The sequence below is a fragment of the Eumetopias jubatus genome, unplaced genomic scaffold (genome assembly GCF_037043125.1).
Source record: "Eumetopias jubatus isolate StellerSeaLion01/CBP00866 unplaced genomic scaffold, mEumJub1_p1.0 scaffold_12, whole genome shotgun sequence".
Lineage (NCBI taxonomy): Eukaryota > Metazoa > Chordata > Mammalia > Carnivora > Otariidae > Eumetopias > Eumetopias jubatus.
In genome coordinates this window covers 103928955-103947061 of record NW_028274818.1, presented here as the reverse complement: position 1 = coordinate 103947061, position 18107 = coordinate 103928955, and the positions used below count along the sequence as shown (strand labels likewise).

The following is an 18107-nucleotide window of genomic DNA, read 5'->3' as shown; positions in this document are numbered from 1 at the left end:
GCTCCCTTAGCAGTCAGCTCGGATCCGTGGAGACGCCCACACACTCCCCGCCCTGCGATCCCAGCCCAAGGGTGTTTGGGGTGGGGAGGAGGCCGCCTCTCCCGGACTTTCCCAATCAGACTTCACTCCCACGGCCCGACGTCCAGCGCCCGGGGCGCGCAAAGGGTTAACCCCGCGGGGGTGGGGACTCTGCAGCAGTCGGCAGAGGCAGAGGGAGGGAGGGGGCAGGAGGCGATCCGAGGCGCGGGGAGCCGGCCGGGGTCGAGCCTCGCAGGAGGCCGCTGGAGCCCCGCGTGTCGCCGGCCACCGGGTAGTCACTGGGGCACACGCTGCACGCGGCGAGGGGCCACCGCAGACCCTCGGCCCCAAACTTCAAGTCCGGAGCAGGGGTGAGACGCTGGCCATCAAGACGGGTGGCAACCTGTCAGGACGCTGTCCCCCTCCCCGGAAACCGCCGCCTCCACCCCACCTCTGCTGAGTCTCAGCCCCTACTCTGGCCACCACATTGCCTTTGGCCCGGGATGAAGCCCGGAGGCGGTGGCCCGCCGGCGGCCCCGGAGTCCGAGCCGGCCGGCCTGCCCCTGGTTCTGCCGCGGCCCTGGGGCTGTCCCGCTGACGTGCGGCTCTGCGGCCACCTGCGCAAGCAGAAGTCCCAGCGCCGCCGCTTCTTCGTGCTCCGCGCCGACCCGCCGCGCCTCGAGTGCTACGAGAGCGAGAAAAAGTTCCGCGCCGGCCGAGCGCCGCCCAAGCTCAGCGTGAGCCTGGCGGGTGCGTGCACCATCAGCAAGCGCGTGGACGCGCGCCAGCGCCACCTGATCGTCCTCTACACGCGCGACCGCAGCCTGGGCGTGGCGGCGGCCTGCGAAGCGGAGCAGCAGGCGTGGTACAGCGCCCTGCTCGAGGCGCGCGCGGCCGCCGGTGAGGCCTGAGCCCCGGGCGGCCCGGAGCCGGGGAAGGGGGTGGGGGGCGGGGGCCGGGGCTTGGGTGATGGCGAGTTTAGTTTATCGTGGGTTGTCCCTCCCCGTAAGTCTCTGAAATCAAGTTCAAACATGAGGCGTTTACACGCGTTTAGTTCTCACGGCACAGTGACTCCAACCCCCCGGGTCCAGGAGCCCCCTGTGACCAGCCCCGTCTCTTCAGGTCCCAGCTTCCACGAGGACCCCGCCGCCTGGATTCTCGCTCCATTTCAGGACGTCTGGCCCGTGACACTGCGGCCCAAGGGACTGGGGCGAACACGAGGCCTGGGCAGCGGCTGCTACCGCCTGTGCCTGGGTTCGGGGGTGCTGAGCCTGCTGCGGAAGCCCAAGGGCAGAGGCTCTGGGGACACCCAGGCTTCGTCGTCGTCGCCGCCGCCGCCCGCCCTGCGCCTGTCCCTGCTCAGTGTGCGCCGCTGCGGCCACGCAGACTCTTTCTTCTTCCTGGAGCTCGGCCGCTCGGCGCCCACAGGTCCCGGGGAGCTGTGGCTACAGGCCCCCGATGCTGTGGTGGCCCAAAGCATTCACGAGACCGTACTGGCCGCCATGAAGCGACTCGGGGATGGCAGTGCCGGTGGCAGGGCTGAGCCACTGCCAAGGGATCCCCTGACGAGCGCTTACAGACCCTCCACCTCCCAACCTTATGCGACCCTGGCCTCGGCAGCCCAGTCAAGTGGCCCGAGCCATTGCAGGGGCCTGGGGGAGAGAAGGGGGAAAGCAACCCTCCAGACGCCGGCTACCGCAGCCTCGCAGCCCGAGGGCTTGGAGCGGGGAGGGGGCTACATAGCCATGGGAGCCCAGAGCGACTATGAGCCCATGGGGGGTGGCGAAGCAGGTGGCTACATGGTGATGGCACCCGCTCGCCTTGCGGCCTCTGCCCCCGCAGCTCCCCACCACCCGCTCCAAGGTTGCGGGGGCAGCGAATACGTGCCCATGAGCCGCTCTCTGCCAGGGTCCTCGCCCTCGAGCTCTCCGCCCCGTTCCTATGAGCTCGGGGCCGGGGGGCCTGGACCTTCCTTCCAAGGCCCCCGCCGCAGCATCGGGGAACGTTGGGGACCCGCAGCGGCTCATTCCTCCTTGCAGCCGCCCTCAGAGCTGGCAGGGGAGTACGTGTGCATCAAGTACGTGGCCCCGGACTACTTAGGAATGGGCAGTGCCATACAAGAAGCCCCCAACGGCCACCTCAACTACGTGGACCTGGACCTGATCCCTCCGCTGGAGGCTCGAGGTGACGCCCCCGGGTCCGTCAGGAACCGCCAGCACAGCTATGCCTGCATCGAGTTCCAGAACCTCAGAGAGGCTCCGGTGAGGAGATGTGGGCAGCCCCGCCCCGTCTAGCTGAGGGATGGATGGGGAGGAGGGGAGAAAACAGGGCAGAGTTATGAACGCCTTCCCGGACCTGTTCCCAAAGTAGAGGGGCTCGCAGGCCCCCTAGGACCTGCAACTTGCAGAAGCTCTGAGCTGCCCCCTTAGGGCCTGCTGCCCACTCCACCCCTTCCAGATGTGGTACCTGGAAATTCTTCAGGAAAGGCTCCCCAAGAAGCTGGATTCTTTTAAGGGAGAAAATTTTAGAACCACCCTCCTCCCCTCTTCCCACCCACAAACCCCTACGAACGCCAGGCCTCCTCAGCCAAAGCCCCGATCCTTTCTTTCCTGGCAGAGTTCCCACAGCATCACGCCAGAGTCTCAGGTCAGCCTTGGCCCCGGACCCTGCCTCCAATGACTTGTCCCACATGGACCTGCTCCTCCCCACCCCGCACCTGCAGGGCCTGCCTTGTGTCTCCTCCCGGCCTAAGAACCAGTCCCCCGCCCCAGGGCGCCAGAGCAAGAGGGCTGAAGTACCAGGTGTCTTACCTCTACTGCCTCCCAAGAGTGCTGTGCCGCTCCCTTCCTAATTTCCCTCTTCCAGTGCCAGCCATGTGTTCACACAATCCTCCCTTCTCTGGAGCCTGGTGGAGTTGATGGACTTCTTGCTTCCGTATGTTTGTCTTCCACATACTGTACTGTGGACCCGCACCCCCACCCCACGCCCTATTAAAGTGGTCCTGCTTGGTCTGGAAAGGTCTGAGGTCCATGGCTTCCCCTGCCCCGGTGCAGGGGTGACCAATGAGTAACAAAAATTTGAGGGGAGGACAGCCTAAGCCATGTAGAAGAAGAGACCCCCATCCCTGTTTCCATGCCCCACTCCGCTACTCATTTGCTACAAGAAGCCTCTTTGCAAACCAAAACACTGCTTTATTGTCAACAGAACCTGCCTGGGGGAGTAGGGGATCCCACTCAACCCACAAAAGAGCTATCTACGTTCAACGGGCGTCTGGGGTTCGTGGGACAGATGGGTCGGTGCAATGAGAACAGCTGGGGCTGCCCCTGGGGCCTGGGTGATCAGCCACAGGATCTGGGGGGCCAGCAGGGGGCGTGGGAGCCCCCGGGGAGGCAGGTCTCGGGGCCCCCTGGCTCATCTGCAGGAGGCCAGTGAGGGCGATCAGCTCAGGCCCACTGAGCCAGGCAGTGGAGCAGCCCGGGGATGGGGTGTGGAGGACCCAGGGAGACATGACAGGGGGTGGGAGCAGCAGCTTCAGAGAGCCCGTGACCTGAGGAGAGAGAAGGGAGAAGTGGTCTCCTCCCAAGCCCTGCAGAAGGACTAGCGCGAGGCCAGGGCAGGAACTGCACTCACCTGCTGAGAGGCCTCCGACAGGTACAGGGGGACCCGCTGCCCACAGGGCAGCAGCGGGTCTGACAGAAAGACAGCTTCACGGCACACCGCCGGGAACCCTGGAGAAGAGAAGCCGGTAGGGCAGCAGGCGGCGCTTCCCACACCAGCGAGGGCCGCACTGGTGCCCCGACGAGCTCATGCAGGGCACCGCCAGAGCCGGGGGCGGCCAAGCAAAGTACCTGCATCCCTGGGCGCATGCTCTCCGTTCTGATACCCTGCGGCTGGGGCCAGGGGCCTGAGGTCCCGGCCTGGGGCTGCCTCACCCAGCGGCCAGAACGAGGGGTGACTCAAGGTCCGGCCTGAGAAGGAGGCGCCTGACGCACAGCTGGGCCCCTGTGGAAGGGGCAGGAAAGACCGCTGGAGCTTCGGTCCCCTCCCAGGGCACCCCTGCCCCATCCCAAGGCCAGAGCCGGAGACACTCCCAACTCACCCACACCAGCCGCGGTCCTGCTTTAGCCTTGTAGCGGGGGTCCCACGGGGCTAGCACGGTCATCCTTGAGGGGGCCACCTCCCAGGCCACGTGGGGGGGAAGGGCGCCTGGGGGAGGGAACACTTGAAGAGATTAAAACAGGCTCAGGAGTCGGTGGAAAGGGGTCTAGGTTGGGGGGGGGGGCGGGGTAGAGGCGGCGAGGCCTGCACCTACCTGGGGCTCCCGGGGACTGCACGGCAGCCAGGCCTGGGGGGGCCCAGGGCAGCAGCTGCGCTCTCCGGGTGCAGGAAGGCCTTCGGGAGCGGGGCTGCGGGCTGGGAGGCGGGGGGACTGAGCTGCAGCCCTCACGGCCTCCCCGGCTATTTCTGAGGCAGGGCCACGGGTGCCTGGGGCCGGGAGTCGCAGCACACCCGTTCCTCAACGTGGGCGACTGAGATTTCCTCACACGGTGGGCCCCGTGTCGCATTTCCCTGCGGCGGAGCCCCTCACCTGTCCTGTGGGGGAGTCCCTGGCTGCCCCAGTGCTTCCTCTCCAGAGGTCCATGCCCCGCCGGGGTCACCGCCCGCCGAGGGGCCTTGTTCCGTGGGCGCCTGCTCTTTGCCCGCGTCCCACAGCCGAGGCGGCCGGGGCAACATGCCGCGTCTGGGGGAGGGGAGGGCAGCGCCGGGCAGCACCTCTGCGCCCCGCGTCCGCGCCGTCCCCGCCGCCCGCGCCTCCCACCTCGCCCCTCGCGGCCCCACGCGGCCCCTCGCGGCCCCCACCTCCCGCAGCGGCCCGCCCTCTCGCCCCACGAGCCCACGTCGCCGGCCCACCTCTCAGGGCCTCGCGACCACGGCACCGCCCAGCGCGCTTCCGGGCCACGTGGCGCGCGCTCCCGCCGGGGTCTCGCGGGCGCCCCCTGGCGGCGGGGTCGGCGCGGTCCGCGCGCCGCCGGCCGTCCCGCACGGAGGAGTGGCGCCCCGCCGCGGCCAGCTGCAGAACCCCGGCGCCGGCGTGTTGGCGCCTCCTGCCCCGCGACGCACCGCATTCATCCGCAGACCGACACACACTAACACACCCCGAAGGGCAGCCTGGAGGGCCCGGCTTCTTCTTTATTGCACTTGACACAACATCCGCCGCGCGTCTTCTATCCCAGACCCTTGGCCACACCCAGATGCGGCCAGGCGCCTCGCCGGGCCGGCCCGGCTTCCAACCCCTCGGGCGGGCCGGGGGGGGGGGGGGGGGGGGGCGCCCAAGGAACAGGGCCAGGCCCGAGGCCGCCCTCGCCAGAGTCCTTGCTAGGGAGCAGAGGCCGGGGGCGGCTGTCTTCTCTGTTCCTGGGTTCCCGGCCCGGGTCGGAGCCCTGCGCCCCGGCCTGGACCTCTATGGCCGTTCCAGCAGTGCGTGGACGACAGCAGCGATGTAGGTGAGGCCCCTTCCCGGGGCCCCCTCCTCTTCCAAGATGTGGTGGGGCTGGCACAGGGACTCCTGGGGGGAGGGGCCCAGGTTAAGTTCCCCATGTCACCTTGTTCTCTGGCTTCCCTGCCCTTCTCAGAGGGCAGGGTGGGAGAAACCCTAAAGAAGCCTGGGCAAACAGGGCTGACAGGATGGCCCCTCGGGTGGAGGTGGCAAAGGTCAGGGGCACCCCAGACACGGCTTGGGGGCAAAGGAGATGCAAGGAAGCTGCCAGCAGGTAACAGAAGGGCGATGACACAGGGGACCAAGGCTCAGGGGAGGAGAGACCTGTCATTTCCAGAGGGAAATGCTGGAACAGGCAGGGTGACAAATAGAGCCTCAGGGGCACGGCCAGGGCTGGGCCTGGCCACAGCAGGAGCAGACGCAAACACACACACACACACATACACACACACACAGAGGCGGCCACGGTCTGTACAATTTATACACAGAGACAGGGACCCAGCCTGGGCCCCTGCATCCCCTACAAATATAGAGTTCTCTCTACAAAATATAGATAATTTAGCTCCCCATAACAGTGGGGGGACGGCGGGGGGACGGCACAAGGAGGAAGGTTGAGATCTACCCTCTGAGGGAGCAGGGCCTGGAGGGAATGAAGGCACCATCAGCACTGGGAGGCGAGGGAAGGGAAGGGGCTACAGGAGGGTGGCCAGAGGCTGGGGGCCCAGGGTCTGGGTGCACCAGAGTGGGGCCTCTGAGGTCAGTGTCTGTGAGGGGAGGGGGTTCACTAGTGTCTTTGGTAGGGGCTGAAGGCACCACTGGTAGGGACGGGGGTCGCAAAGGAGTCATAAATAGAAACAGGGCGACGGGGGCGGGGAGAAAGGGTGACTTCAGGTCCTAGGAACCCAGGAGCCGAGTGTAGACGACATAGAGCAGCAGCATGAGGGCCACGTAGAAGAAGATGAAGCCGCCCAGACCAGAGGGGGGCCAGAGGGGCGGGGGGGGCCTGCCCCCCACCCGCTTCACAGCCTCCAGGGTGGTCCACAGCCCCTGGGCGGTGCCCTGGAGGAGGTCCGAGGGCGAGCACAGGTCGGCCTGGGAAGGGAGAGTAGGGGCAGACGGACAAGGACAAAGAGCAGACGTCAGCAGCAGCAGCAGCGACACAGTCCCGCCCGCCCCTGCCCTCACGTGCCGGGGCCTGAGCCGCGCCAACATGCGCAGTGCAGGGAAGGGAGGCGTGCAGGGCAGGGACGCGCGGACATGCTTCCTTCTGGGGAGCAGACACCCCTGTGAATGGAACCCTGCCACCCGTGCGGAGTGCTCAGCTGAGCCCAGGACGTCGCCACTCTCTATAGTAGGGACCAGCCCTGGGCTCCCGAGAACATACCCCCCCATACCTCGGGCACCCCCATTTTTCGACAGGCTTCTAAGAAACTCTCCACATTTTTCCGAGACTTGAGAGCACTAAGTTTTGGCTGGGGGAGGGCGAGAAAGGAAAAAGAGAAGAGCGTAAGGGCGAGGCCCGGCAGTCCTCTGTCCCACCCCCTACCTCCCGCCCTGGGACCCAACTGACCACGGCAGGTGAGGGCACGTGGATGAAGGGCACGGAGCGGGGCCGCAGCTGGTTGGCCAGCTGACACAGGATGACCCCATTGGCCAGAGCCTCCGCCAGGTCCTCGGGCAGGGGCCGCTGCAGCCTTGACTCGAGGACCTGGGAGGCAGGAGGGTGGGGGCAGGGGGAGGGGTCGGTGGGGACTCCCGCCTGCCCCTTGTGTCCTCAGTGGAAGCACCCAAAGGATGCGGCGGGAAGCCAGGAAACTCGAGGAGGCCTAGCGCAGCCGCCAAGGCCCCACCCCGCCCTGCCCCACAGGCCCCACCGCTCTTACCTGGCGCAGCTGTGCCATCAGCTCCTTCTCATCCAGAAGCTGGGGGGATCGCCGAGGTCTCAAGACAGAGTCTGGTGAGGAAGGGCCTGGAGAAGGAGGAGGAATGTGGGCCGTCTCTACCACCCGCCCCGCCGACTTCCTAGCTGGGTCGCAGTGTCTGGCACCCACATCTCCTGCCTTTGTGCTTATGGGATTTTTTTTTTTTTTTAAGATTTATTTATTTATTTGAGAGGGAGAATGAGAGAGAGAGAGAGAGAGAGAGAGAGAGAGAGAGCATGAGAGGGGGGAGGGTCAGAGGGAGAAGCAGACTCCCCGCCGAGTGGGGAGCCCGACGCGGGACTCGATCCCGGGACTCCAGGATCATGACCTGAGCCGCAGGCAGTCACCCAACCAACTGAGCCACCCAGGCGCCCCTGTGCTTATGGGATTTTCAACACAAAGGGACAATAGACTAGAGAACTGCCAGGCCAGAAGGGGTGTCCGCAGCCCAGGGGTGAGGGCTGGGTTAGCACTGGGGACAGGGGAAACCCACCTGAACCACTCTGAGAGGAAGAACGGAAGAGGAAGCTGTTTGGTCTCTGAATGGAGCCGAGTGGCCGGGGAGCAGGCACTGTTGCTGGGGGCCAGAGCCAGGGACGGGTGAGAAAAGACACCCCTCAGAGTCCCAGCCCCTTCCCTCAGGCCAGCAGGCCCCAGCCACCCCCTCACCTACGCAGTCCCCCCTCCTCGTCCCCCAGTCCGTGTCCCACCTGGTCCAGCTGCAGGAAGGGGCTCCTGGGGGGCGGGGGCGGGGGCGGGGACTCCCTGCCCTCCTGAAGCTCCCAGCTGGGTGCCACTGGACTTAGGCATGCCGCTGAGGACGGACAGAAAGTGAATCAGAGAGGAGGGGCAGGGGCACGGGGTGCGGGGACAGAGCTCGGGGAGGTGGATATGGGAGGGCACATACTTGTAGGAGGCCTGAGTGGACGAGGCAGCAGCACCTCCGCCAGCAGCCCTGATCCCCAGCTTCAGAAAACTGGAAAATGCAGGCGATGTGGGGCCAGCAGCACAGGCAGGGGACCCGCCAACCCCGAGGGGCAGAGGAGCTTACGAGGGCTCATTCCCACTCATTTCCAGGCCCCCCCCCTCAACCCTGCCCCTTTGCTCACACCTGTCCTTCCTGGAGGCCCCCCACACCCCACTGTGCTGCTGCTGCTGCTGCTGCTGCTGCTGCCGCCGCTCCCGCTCCTGCCACAGCTGCAAGGTGTCGGGGCGCCGCCGCTCCTCCCCCGCGGGCTCCTCCCGCCTGAGGGGAGAGGCAGGACCGTGAAGCAGAGGGAGGTCCGGGAGAGGAGGGAGGGTCCAGGGGGATGGCGTGGCGGGAGGAGGTGCTGGCTCAGGGGGCTCTGGGGTACCTGCTGCTGGATGCCTTCTCGGCGTCCCCTGCCGCAGGGCTTAATTCTGGCGGGCGCTGCTCCTAAGGGAAGAGCAGCAGAGGGGTCGAGGGAGGGTCCCCCCCCCGCCCCCAAGCCTGCGCTGGCTCCCCCCCCCCCCCCAGGGCATGTGCAGCGGCCCTGGGACCCTCACCTCAGCAGCGCCTCGCTCCTCGTCCTCCGCAGGCACGTGGCTGTCAATGAAGTCAATCTGCTCAGGGTCTCCGTCAGCTGGGGAGGCCAGGGCATGTCAGCAAGCACTGGGGGCCTCCAGGCACTCGTCCATGACCCCAGCCCCCTTACCCTGACCCCACCACTCACCAGAGCCATCCTCCCTCCGCTCCCTGGGCCCCCGAGGCTCCCGGGCCAGCTCCGAGATCCGGAAGGACAACTCCGAAAATTCATCTGTTGACTAGAAATGCAAAAATGGGAGAGAGCTGCTCTGTGGTGCTGGGGGTTCATGGGGTTCATGCCCTTGGGGTCTGCTGCTGAGCCAGCCCCTCCCTGAGATACCCGGGCAAGGGAAGAAGACCACTCTAGACACCAATGTCACTCTGATATTCAGTGGCACCAAGCACCTGACTCAGAGGTTCTCCCCCCGGGGGCCGAGACCCCCCAATGTCTCGTGGAAAGGAGGCCCTTACCTCATTTCCAGACCACCTCTTGCTGCCACTGTCAACGCTGTGGAAGCCCGAGTCTAGCCCGCCATCGTACCGACGTCCCGGAAACAAGTCCTCAGCAGGGCTGGTGCCGCCAGGGAGAGCTGGTCAGTCCAGTACCGGGCAGCAACCCCTCTCATCTTCCCACCGAAAACCATGGAGTCCGTGCTGCCAGGAAGGGGCAGTCAGTAACCAGGGGCTTCCTTCCTTCCCACTTGGGACTTACCAGGGACTGAAACTCGGGGGGCGGGAAGGGGCCAGGTCCCCCAGTGCAGACGCCCCGCGCCGCCCAGCTTCTGTTGACAAGTACTTGAAGATGTGAAGTTTTCCCTTCAGGCAGATCTAGGTATAAGGAGGCACATGGTAGGGGTTAAGGGAAGCGAAGGGGGCTTCCCCAGATCCTGCTTGGCTACTAAAGGGACTCACCTCCCAACTCCTACCCATTCTCAGCCCTGTCCCCATGGTCCAGCCCAAATCCACCCCTCACCTGAGCCGGTGGGCTCTGCAGGGGGTTGCTGTCCAGCAGAATGACCTGCAGGTGCCTGAGGCGGCAGAAGGAGACCGGGATGCGGGAGACACGGTTACAGGAGAAATCCAGGCGGACAAGAGGAAGATCCCCCAGCTCTGGGGGTGGGTGAGGTAAGAGTCAGGAACCTGCCCAAGGGTGGGGCCTTGTGCTCACTTCCTCTGCCCTCTGTTCTGGCCCACTTGCCACCCTTGGGTCCACCACATTCTCTGGCCTGGCTGGCTGAGGGCACTCCCCAGGAACAACCTCCCCGCTTCCCTTCCTGCTCAAATCGGGCCCACCTCCAGGCCTCCCCTCCCTGAGCTCCTGCCCATCTCATGTGCTTCTCTCCCCTGCCCCACCCTGCCCACTCCATACTTCAACCGTTCCTTCATGCCCAAGTGACTATCACGAGACCCAAACCAAACTGCGACATTGCACGGCTCAAACACCCTCCATGACTTGCAGCCGAGGCTGCTGAGGGTGAGCGGACTGTGCCCTGCACAAAGGCACCTAGGCAGGAGGGGCCTGCAATCCCGCCCGAACTTTACTAGCTGAGCCCTTCCCACCCCAGGCAAGGTTGTGCCCACCCACAGGAAAGGGTGCCTTTTTCTACTTCTCAAACATGCACAGTTGGATGAGTGATGACTAGAGACACAGAATAACACTCACCACTCCCTGGCCCAGCACGGTCAAGGTGTTCATGATCTGGCTTGATCCACATTTCCCATCTCACTACCCACCCTCACACCACATCAGACAACCTCCAACCCCTCGGCTTCTGGACCTTTCCACATGCTGTTTGCTCAGCTGGGACACTCATTTTTGTGACCATCTTTCAAAGTTCAGCTCAAGTGTTGCCTCCTCCACGAAATCTTTGCAGACACTCAGGTTGGAATTCACTGCTCCTTCCTCTGTGTCCCCAGGGCATTTTGCTAGGGTCTCTCTTATGGCCCAGAGAGCACCCTGATCAAATGCTTGTTTACACTGCTACCGACTTAGAAGGAAAAGGGGCCAAAGTAGGACTAGGGGGAGCCCAGAGAAAATGGGTGACCACCTGACTCCCCTCTCTTGTTCTTTAAAACCGAGATGAGCATGGCTCCGGTTCTTCCCACCTGGCCCTGGCTCCCACCCACATGCTTTTTTGCACATGGGCTTCCTCTGCCTGGGATGCAGAAGGAAGGAGAACTTTCCTTCACAGGTCAGCGCCTGCCACGCCTCTGGGGCAAAGTCTTCCTCAAGCTCCCCGAGCAGATGCCTCCCTCCGGCTCCCGCAGCTCTTCCCGTGCCCCGTTCTAGCACGTCCCTCCACTTGTCTCTCCCCATGAAGCCCATACATTTTCAGAGTTGGCCCCTGGTGGGAGTGACATCACTCACATCTACCTGACCCCCACCTAAAACACAGGACGCACACAACGGTGCTGGCTGAATAAGGGAAGGGGGGGCCCACTTTGGAGCAGAGACTATCAAATGTCGGAGTAGATCACAATTACCTCGTTAAAATGGGGTTGGGGGCTGCTTGGGCTCCAGCTCATGGCTCCACTGACTCAGAATCTTTGGGGGAGGAGGCATAGGGCATCATCTGACTCAGGTGCCCGAGAGCTCCCACTGGGTGAGTGATGACCCTGGGTGATCCCAAAGGCCCCTTGCAACCTTGGAATTCTACAGGGTGCCAACACACTTACCCACTCTCCTTTCTGTGCCTTGCTCCTCATTTGTGAAAATAGAGCTAATAACCTATGACTTGCCAGCCTCAGAGGGTTGCTGGTCAAGCACAAATAATTTAGTTTGTTTTATACACTGCAAAACCCTGGGCACCTGGACAGTGATGTTCTGTGAAGAGTCTTTGCGACTTCTCCAGTGTAGACATACACACTCCCCCCCCCACACACACACACCCCCAGATCTTCATTCTCCTCACCATCGGGCAGGGTGCTGAGCTGGTTCCTGCGCACACTGAGGTCCCGCAGGGAAGGGAGGCTACACAGCTCTGCCGGGAGGGCCTGCAACTCATTGCCGCTCACATCCTGCAATGAGGAAAGAAGTAGGGCAGGAGCCACGAGACCAGGGGCATCAGAAACTGCCTCCGGTCTCTGGCCACCTCCTTTGGTCCCCCCCTCCCCAAACTCCCCAAAGGCCCCTGGTGCCTGGCTCAACAGCCCCTCTTCTTGCTCTGCTCCCTGTGCTCACAAGCTGCCGCAGGCTTCCCAAGGCGCTGATGTCGGGAGGCAGGGCTCCCAGTTTGTTGTTGCTGACAATGAGCACCCTCAGGGGCAGCTGGCAGATGTAGGGTGGCAGTGATGACAGCTGGTTTCGGCTATGGAAGGGAGAAAAGCATGGGGCTCAGTCCCCAGGGCACTCCTCTTTTCAGGGTTCTGGGAGGAGCACTCGGGGTACCGTGTGCTGGGACTTGGGGCTCCCACCCCTCCCTGCCCCTGCCTGGCCGTGCCTCCCTACCTGAGGTTGAGGTAGGTAAGGGCTGTGAGATTCCCCAAGGCTGGGTTCAGGCATCTCAGGCAATTGTGGTAGAGGCTCAGGCCCTCCAGGGACACCAGCTGGCATGCTGCCTCCGGCACCTCAGGGAACCGGTTCCGGGACAGGTCTAGAAGCAAGTGTCAGGGGAGAGCTGTGGACAGGCCCAGCCCTGGACAGCAGGGCCCTGAACTTTCCTAGAGCCAGCTGCCCAGCTGTCCGCCTCCCCACTGGACCTAAAGAATCAGGCCTATAAACCTGGGCTCCTTGGAGAGAAGCTTTCTGCAAAACCGAGCACATTCCAAGCATTACCAGGACAGCAAAGGCCGTAGGGTCACTGGGCTGGAGAAGCTCAGACTTAGGAGGACAAACCATGACCACCACCTTCAAATACACAAATGAAGGACTACCCTGGAAAGGGTGACTGGCTTCTAGAACTCTTGTGCTTACTGCTGTTCTATGGAGAAGGCTGGGGCTCCAAAGAAAACAGCAAAGTAATGGGCCGGGAGGCTCGAGATAAGAATGTGGTAAGCCCCCCGGGGAGACCACTGAAATAGCTCATCCCTCTTCCGTCCCTCCTTGGGGGCCTTGTCCCCAGCCTCAACCTCTTTTCAACACAGGGAAGAAGCCAAGGGTCATTAGAGTCTGGCTCTCGAGAATAAGTGAGGCTCCTGACACACTGGACAACGGTTCTTCATCAGCCCCTGGGATCAGCAAGCCAGGTCCAAGGGTCTGTGAAGGAATAGACTCCCAAGGACCAGGAGGGGAAGGCGAGCTGACCAAGCTGGAGGTGGAAGCTGGAGTCCTCAGGTCCCTCCCATCCGGATACACCTTCTTCAGGACCAGCCTCCTTCCCACCCTTTTCCAGCCCCACCGGCCTTTCTCTCCTTCCTCTCTTACTGACCCGGGCTTTAGGCACTCAGCTCTTTTGCCGGTGTCTTGGTGTGGGTGAGAAGCGGGGAGGGAAGTAGGGAGGGTAAAGCCTATGACCACCCCTTATCTCAAGCGGTCGCTTGCCACTCCAGTGAAAGGAGTCAGGCCTCTGGGGTTTCCGCCAGTCTGGGGACACTAACCGCTCAGAGCTCTGCAAGCCTGGGTCTCTGTTTTCTCTCCTCGCCTGCACTGGGAGGGGCCCAGGGCCTGCAGGGGGATGTCCCTGGCAATAGAACTTGGGTGAGCTTCTTAGGCAGCCCTCCCCAGGAAGGGGTGAGCAAAAGCTGATGGGAGGGAAGCTGGGGTATATCCCCAAAGGAAATGAGTCTCATGACAGGAAACGGAGTAGAAACGATCTGTCAGGTTCCGTCTCTGGTGGGCCCTATGTTTACCAGGGCGGATGATAGCCTGATGTACCAGGCCTCCTTTTATCTCCCTCTCTGCTCACAGCCCTGGTATGCAGAGAGAGAAGACCAGTCAAGGGAGAAGACCAAGTTCCGGAGAGGGTGAGACGGCCAGATGCAGTCCTCCTACGTTGGCCCTCCACCTGCCTGCTCTCCCGGCATCTACAAATGTGCGTGTGTGTGTGTGTGCGCGCGCGCGTGCTGTGGATGAAGGGGGTGGAGGACAAGATGGGCTAAGCAGTGGTGGGGGCAAAAGCTAGGAGCGGAAGGGAGCCCAGGCTGGAGGAGGCAGGGCACAGGAGGCACAGGATGTGGTCTGTAAGAGAATGAGCTGCACTTCTCCTTTGCGAGAGCCGCCCCTCCCCGCCATCTCAGGATTCATCCTACTTTCAGGGGCCCCAAGGAACAGAGTCCAGGGGATATCAGAGACCTGTGCAATAGGAAATATGCAGGGCAAACAATGGGTCAGAAAGAGTTGGGAAAGCAGGATAGGGCTCAAAATAATGTGGCAGAGTGTTGAAGTGTTTAGTCTGGGTTGGAGGGCAAGGAGGTGTAGAGCACAGGGTATGGGCAACACTGACTGTCACTTCCCTTTTCCACCCCAAACTATAAGCATTCTGCTTGGGGAGAGGGGTCAGAGGAGAACGTTCTGGATGAGACAGATTCCACCTGGCCTACAACCTGGGCCCAGAAAGGACTCAGGGTTTCTGCGTGGAGAGCAGGACAGGAAGAGGTCCTCAGGAAGCTGGGATTTTCCCGCCTCAACACACAAGCTCACTCAGAACTGCCTGCACCCTGAGCCGGAATGCTGGTGGAGGGGGGTGGGAGGGGGCAGGAGCTGGGAGGGGCCAGGGAGTTCTTGGTAGTTTCCCCCAGGAGTCCACTCACAGAGGCAGAGCCCTAAGGAAGTAAAGAATAACATTTGGTCTTTGTCAAAAAACAAGCAAGGGGGAGGGGAAAGGAACAGACGGGCGAGTGTCACACAGCTGCTGAGGTCAATCTGGAGCTTGGGGGTTAGGCGGCTGGGGGAGACTGAGAGGGAGACGAATGGCTCCTGGGGCTCACCCGTTCCCTGAAATCACTCACTGCATGGTGGGCAAGTGCGTTTACCCAGCAGCCCAAGAAAAGTGGAGAGGTTTAAACTGGTCCTCCCCAGAACAGTGGAGGAAAGAGAGTGCCTGTGCCCACTTGAGTGTTTGCAGGTGAGGGGGCACCTGCTGGAGAAGAAATACAGGCTGTCGCAGAGCAGTGTCATCCGGAGGACGGGAGGACGCTCACCCAGCCCCAAGTCCCACGCTGGGCTAGGCTAGGGTGGGGCTTCGGGAATGCAGTCCTCCTCCTCACTCCCAATCTCCACCCCCCAGCTGCCAGCCCAAGGTCATAGGTTGTTGCCTCCTGAGCAGCTGAGGCCTGACTCACCTGTCATGGTAGAGTCCCCCACACCCTGGCAGCAAGACGCCAGGAAGGAGGGAGCATGCTTAGAGGGATCTGTGAGTGGGGGAGTGGACAGGCAGTGGGACAGTCTCTAGCTTCCCAGCACTCCTAGCCAGGAGATAAGATTTCCTTCCTTTCAGCAACTGCCTCAAGTCCCTCCCCCTTGGGAAAGCAGAAGCGGAAATGGGAATTCTAGGGTCCCTATGAGGTCACAGGCTCCATAGTGACCTCACAGACGCAAGGAGGAGGAGGAGTCTCGGATACGGGGGTCAAGGGTAATAGGTGGAAGAGCTCGAGGAGAACAGCGTTAGGGGAGGGGGAAGATTTGCTTCTTTCCCATAGGCTAGCTGAGTGAAGAGTGGAGAGGGCCAGCGACCTTAGGGGGCGGGACAACAAGCCCAGTAAACAGAAACACCAGGTTGTTAGGGGCAAATCCTAGGGAAGGGGGGGGGGCCTAAGGCTGCTCGGGTCTCGGTGGAACGGGGAGGAAAGAGCTGGGAGACGAAGTGGAGGAAGAGAAAGGAGTCCTCAGAGGGGATCGTGGGGGCTGCTTTAAGGAACGATCAGAACCGAGGTTGAAGAGGTCACGCAAATGAGTCAACCAGGTGAGGGGCGGGACCATTCTACAGGTGCGCAGATATGCAAATAAAGAGAAGCAGAAGACGGGGAATTCTCACAACGCGCGGCCGGGGCGCCGGGCATTCCGTGCAAACGAGAAATGTGTTCATTGTCTGGTAGTTCTCAAAGTGGGGAGGGGGAGGTAGCAGGCTTATGCAAATCGGCGGGGTCGAGAACCCCGACGGTCAGGTGAAGGGGCGGGCTAGACTCTCGAGCCCGGCGAGAAACGAGCCAGGGGCGGGGCTATGCAAATGAGGGTCCCTGCCGGGTACCGGGCCGGGTGCACTCACCAGCCTGGGTGATGTCTGACAGGTCGTAGCTGCGGGCCGCGCCCCGGGGGAAGTGCTTCAAGCGCCGGTTAGATAGGTTCAGGGTCCCGGTGGCCACGGCCTCCTCTAGGGCCCTCTCTGCACTGCGGCTCCCGGGCAGACCCGGAGACCCTGGAACAGAGGTCGTGGCCGCCGCCTCCTCACCCCCGGCGGCGAGTGGGGCCGCTACCGCCGCCGCCATCCGCTCCCGGCGGCTCCCGCTGCCTGACTGACGGGACCGGCCGTCCCTCCCACCCCCTCCCCCTCCTTGGAGCCGCCGTAGTCGCTTCAACGGGGGGGGAGACGGGCTCAGGGACCCGGCGGACCAATCGCGGCCCCGAGACGCGTCGGAAGTGGCTAATCAGAACCCGCCGGGGGGGGTGGAGACTCCAGCGCCGGAGTGAGGCGACAGAAGGGAGGGGGCTAGAATGGAGCGCTCGCCAACGGCCGACGCTTCAGGCCGGCCCGCCCCGCGCAGCCGCATCCAATCGCAATGCTTAGGGCTGGGGATGGAGCCAATCAGGTCTAACTAGGAGACGGGGACGCCAGCCCTCCGCTAGAAGGGATAGAGGCCGAGTGACCGCAAGCCGGGGCTCCTGGTTTTCTTCCAACGGAGGCCAATCGCAAGCCAGATACAGGCGAGTGACTGTCGAGAAGGCCAATTAGATCCTCCGGAGGGAACCTGGCCCGGCCTCTTCTCTGAGGGACGGCTGTACCTACCAATAGCATGGGCGAGAAGGCGGTCCCTTCGCCTAGGAGCAGGCGGGTGAGCTAGAACTTTGAGGTAAAGAATGTGAGCGCTGCGCGCCGGTGGAACAGCGTAGGGGCTGGAGTGGCGCGTACGACCTGGAAATGTTAGGGAGCGAGCCCGCTTTGAGGGCGCGAGGGAGGCCGGGGTGGGGGCCAGGCGACGCCTGAGGCCAGTGCGCAGCGGGTCGTTGACATCCGAAGGGACCGTGGAGGCCTTTCCGGCTGCGGAGGCTGAGGCCCTGCGGCGGTGTCCGGAGCCCCGGCGGGCGGGGGGCTTCCCAGAGACCGGAGATGCGCAGCTCAGCTCCTGGAGGAAGGGTTACGGGAGACCGGAGAGCCCTCAGAGCTGCCGCCCGGCTGGCCAGCCCGCCCCGAAGAGCGCGCCTGGACGGGAACTGTGATGACGAGCCGGGGGGGTGGGTGGGGGTGGGTGTTAGTCCAGAAGGGACCGTGCCCTCCAGAAGAAGCCCTCCGTTTTACGAATGAGGAAACTGAGGCGGAGAGAAGTTGATGGGTTGGCAAGAGCAAACCGCAAGTTACTGACCGCTTGCTCTAGAAGCCCGGTTTCCCACCGTTTCCCAGCAGCTTCTGTGGTGGGCTTTTTCTATCTGCACCCTTTTCTTCGCCTCCTGAGCTGAAATGGAGTGGATCAAAGGGGACCCAGACACCAGAGGAAGCCGACGATCCTTTTTCTGTCTGCTGAGAGATCTCAGCATCCTCTTAGGTGGCATAACATAGTCCATGTACTATGGTCAGAGTTGCCTGAACGCAAACCACTTTAAGTTTCTTACAAATCACATCTCAAATGTTGACATTCCTAAACATTTACTGAATGATTAAAATTCCATCCACGGTGTCTCAAACTAGTTGTTTACTACTCACCATGAATAAGGGAGTTTGGGTGGTTGACGATTAGCTAGCGCTATAAATTCAGTAGTACTAGGCAGCTGAGTGCTGGTTGTCCAGGACTGGATAGCTTTGAGCTCCTGGAAGACCCGGTTACTCCTTGGATTTATTGGTGTAGATCCTTTGGTCCTACCTAGACAGACACACTCCCAAATCCTGCTGTTGCTCGTACGTGGCACCCCTCTCCCCCCATAAGACTACGTTAAAAGCTTAGACTCTGGGAGATACCCCAAGGTTCAGAGTAATTCTGTCCCTTTCTGCCACCTTGATAGGTTGTCCTTCATACAGGCATTGATGTTACTGTCCAG

General features: G+C 62.5%; 3 protein-coding genes across 7 annotated transcripts; 1 reads left to right on the top strand and 2 right to left on the bottom strand.

The window, feature by feature from the left end:
* The first annotated feature begins 222 nt into the window (after positions 1-222).
* Positions 223-3097, top strand: LOC114214389 (uncharacterized). Its single transcript, XM_088016670.1, has 3 exons — positions 223-918; positions 1141-2279; positions 2635-3097. Exons 1-3 carry the CDS (start codon positions 522-524, stop codon positions 2695-2697), a joined length of 1599 nt encoding a protein of 532 aa, XP_087872796.1. The 5' UTR covers positions 223-521; the 3' UTR covers positions 2698-3097.
* On the bottom strand, positions 1054-5337 carry SAP25 (Sin3A associated protein 25). Of its 3 annotated transcripts, none has more exons than XM_088016671.1 (7): positions 4930-5337; positions 4331-4611; positions 4118-4224; positions 3867-4020; positions 3649-3746; positions 2829-2923; positions 1054-2312 (listed from the first exon to the last, which is right to left on the bottom strand). In XM_088016671.1, the coding sequence occupies exons 1-6, from the start codon at positions 5142-5144 to the stop codon at positions 2831-2833; spliced, it is 948 nt and encodes a 315-aa protein (XP_087872797.1). In that variant the 5' UTR covers positions 5145-5337; the 3' UTR covers positions 1054-2312; positions 2829-2830. The 3 variants fall into 3 exon arrangements, with proteins under 3 accessions (XP_087872797.1, XP_027965947.1, XP_027965946.1); XM_028110146.2 differs by lacking the exons at positions 1054-2312; positions 2829-2923 and adding an exon at positions 2972-3565 and having other exon boundaries at positions 4331-4431; positions 4607-4759; XM_028110145.2 differs by lacking the exons at positions 1054-2312; positions 2829-2923 and adding an exon at positions 2981-3565.
* On the bottom strand, positions 5331-16395 carry LRCH4 (leucine rich repeats and calponin homology domain containing 4). Of its 3 annotated transcripts, none has more exons than XM_028110139.2 (18): positions 16126-16394; positions 12432-12576; positions 12165-12291; positions 11896-12001; positions 9957-10093; positions 9696-9811; positions 9455-9554; positions 9132-9222; positions 8965-9041; positions 8793-8854; positions 8549-8683; positions 8345-8413; positions 8148-8251; positions 7931-8014; positions 7399-7484; positions 7086-7223; positions 6910-6987; positions 5331-5584 (listed from the first exon to the last, which is right to left on the bottom strand). In XM_028110139.2, exons 1-18 carry the CDS (start codon positions 16343-16345, stop codon positions 5480-5482), a joined length of 1980 nt encoding a protein of 659 aa, XP_027965940.1. In that variant the 5' UTR covers positions 16346-16394; the 3' UTR covers positions 5331-5479. The 3 variants fall into 3 exon arrangements, with proteins under 3 accessions (XP_027965940.1, XP_027965939.1, XP_087872795.1); XM_028110138.2 differs by lacking the exon at positions 5331-5584 and adding an exon at positions 5591-6607 and having other exon boundaries at positions 16126-16395; XM_088016669.1 differs by lacking the exons at positions 5331-5584; positions 16126-16394 and adding exons at positions 5591-6607; positions 15203-15338.
* Between the last annotated feature and the right edge of the window lie 1712 nt (positions 16396-18107).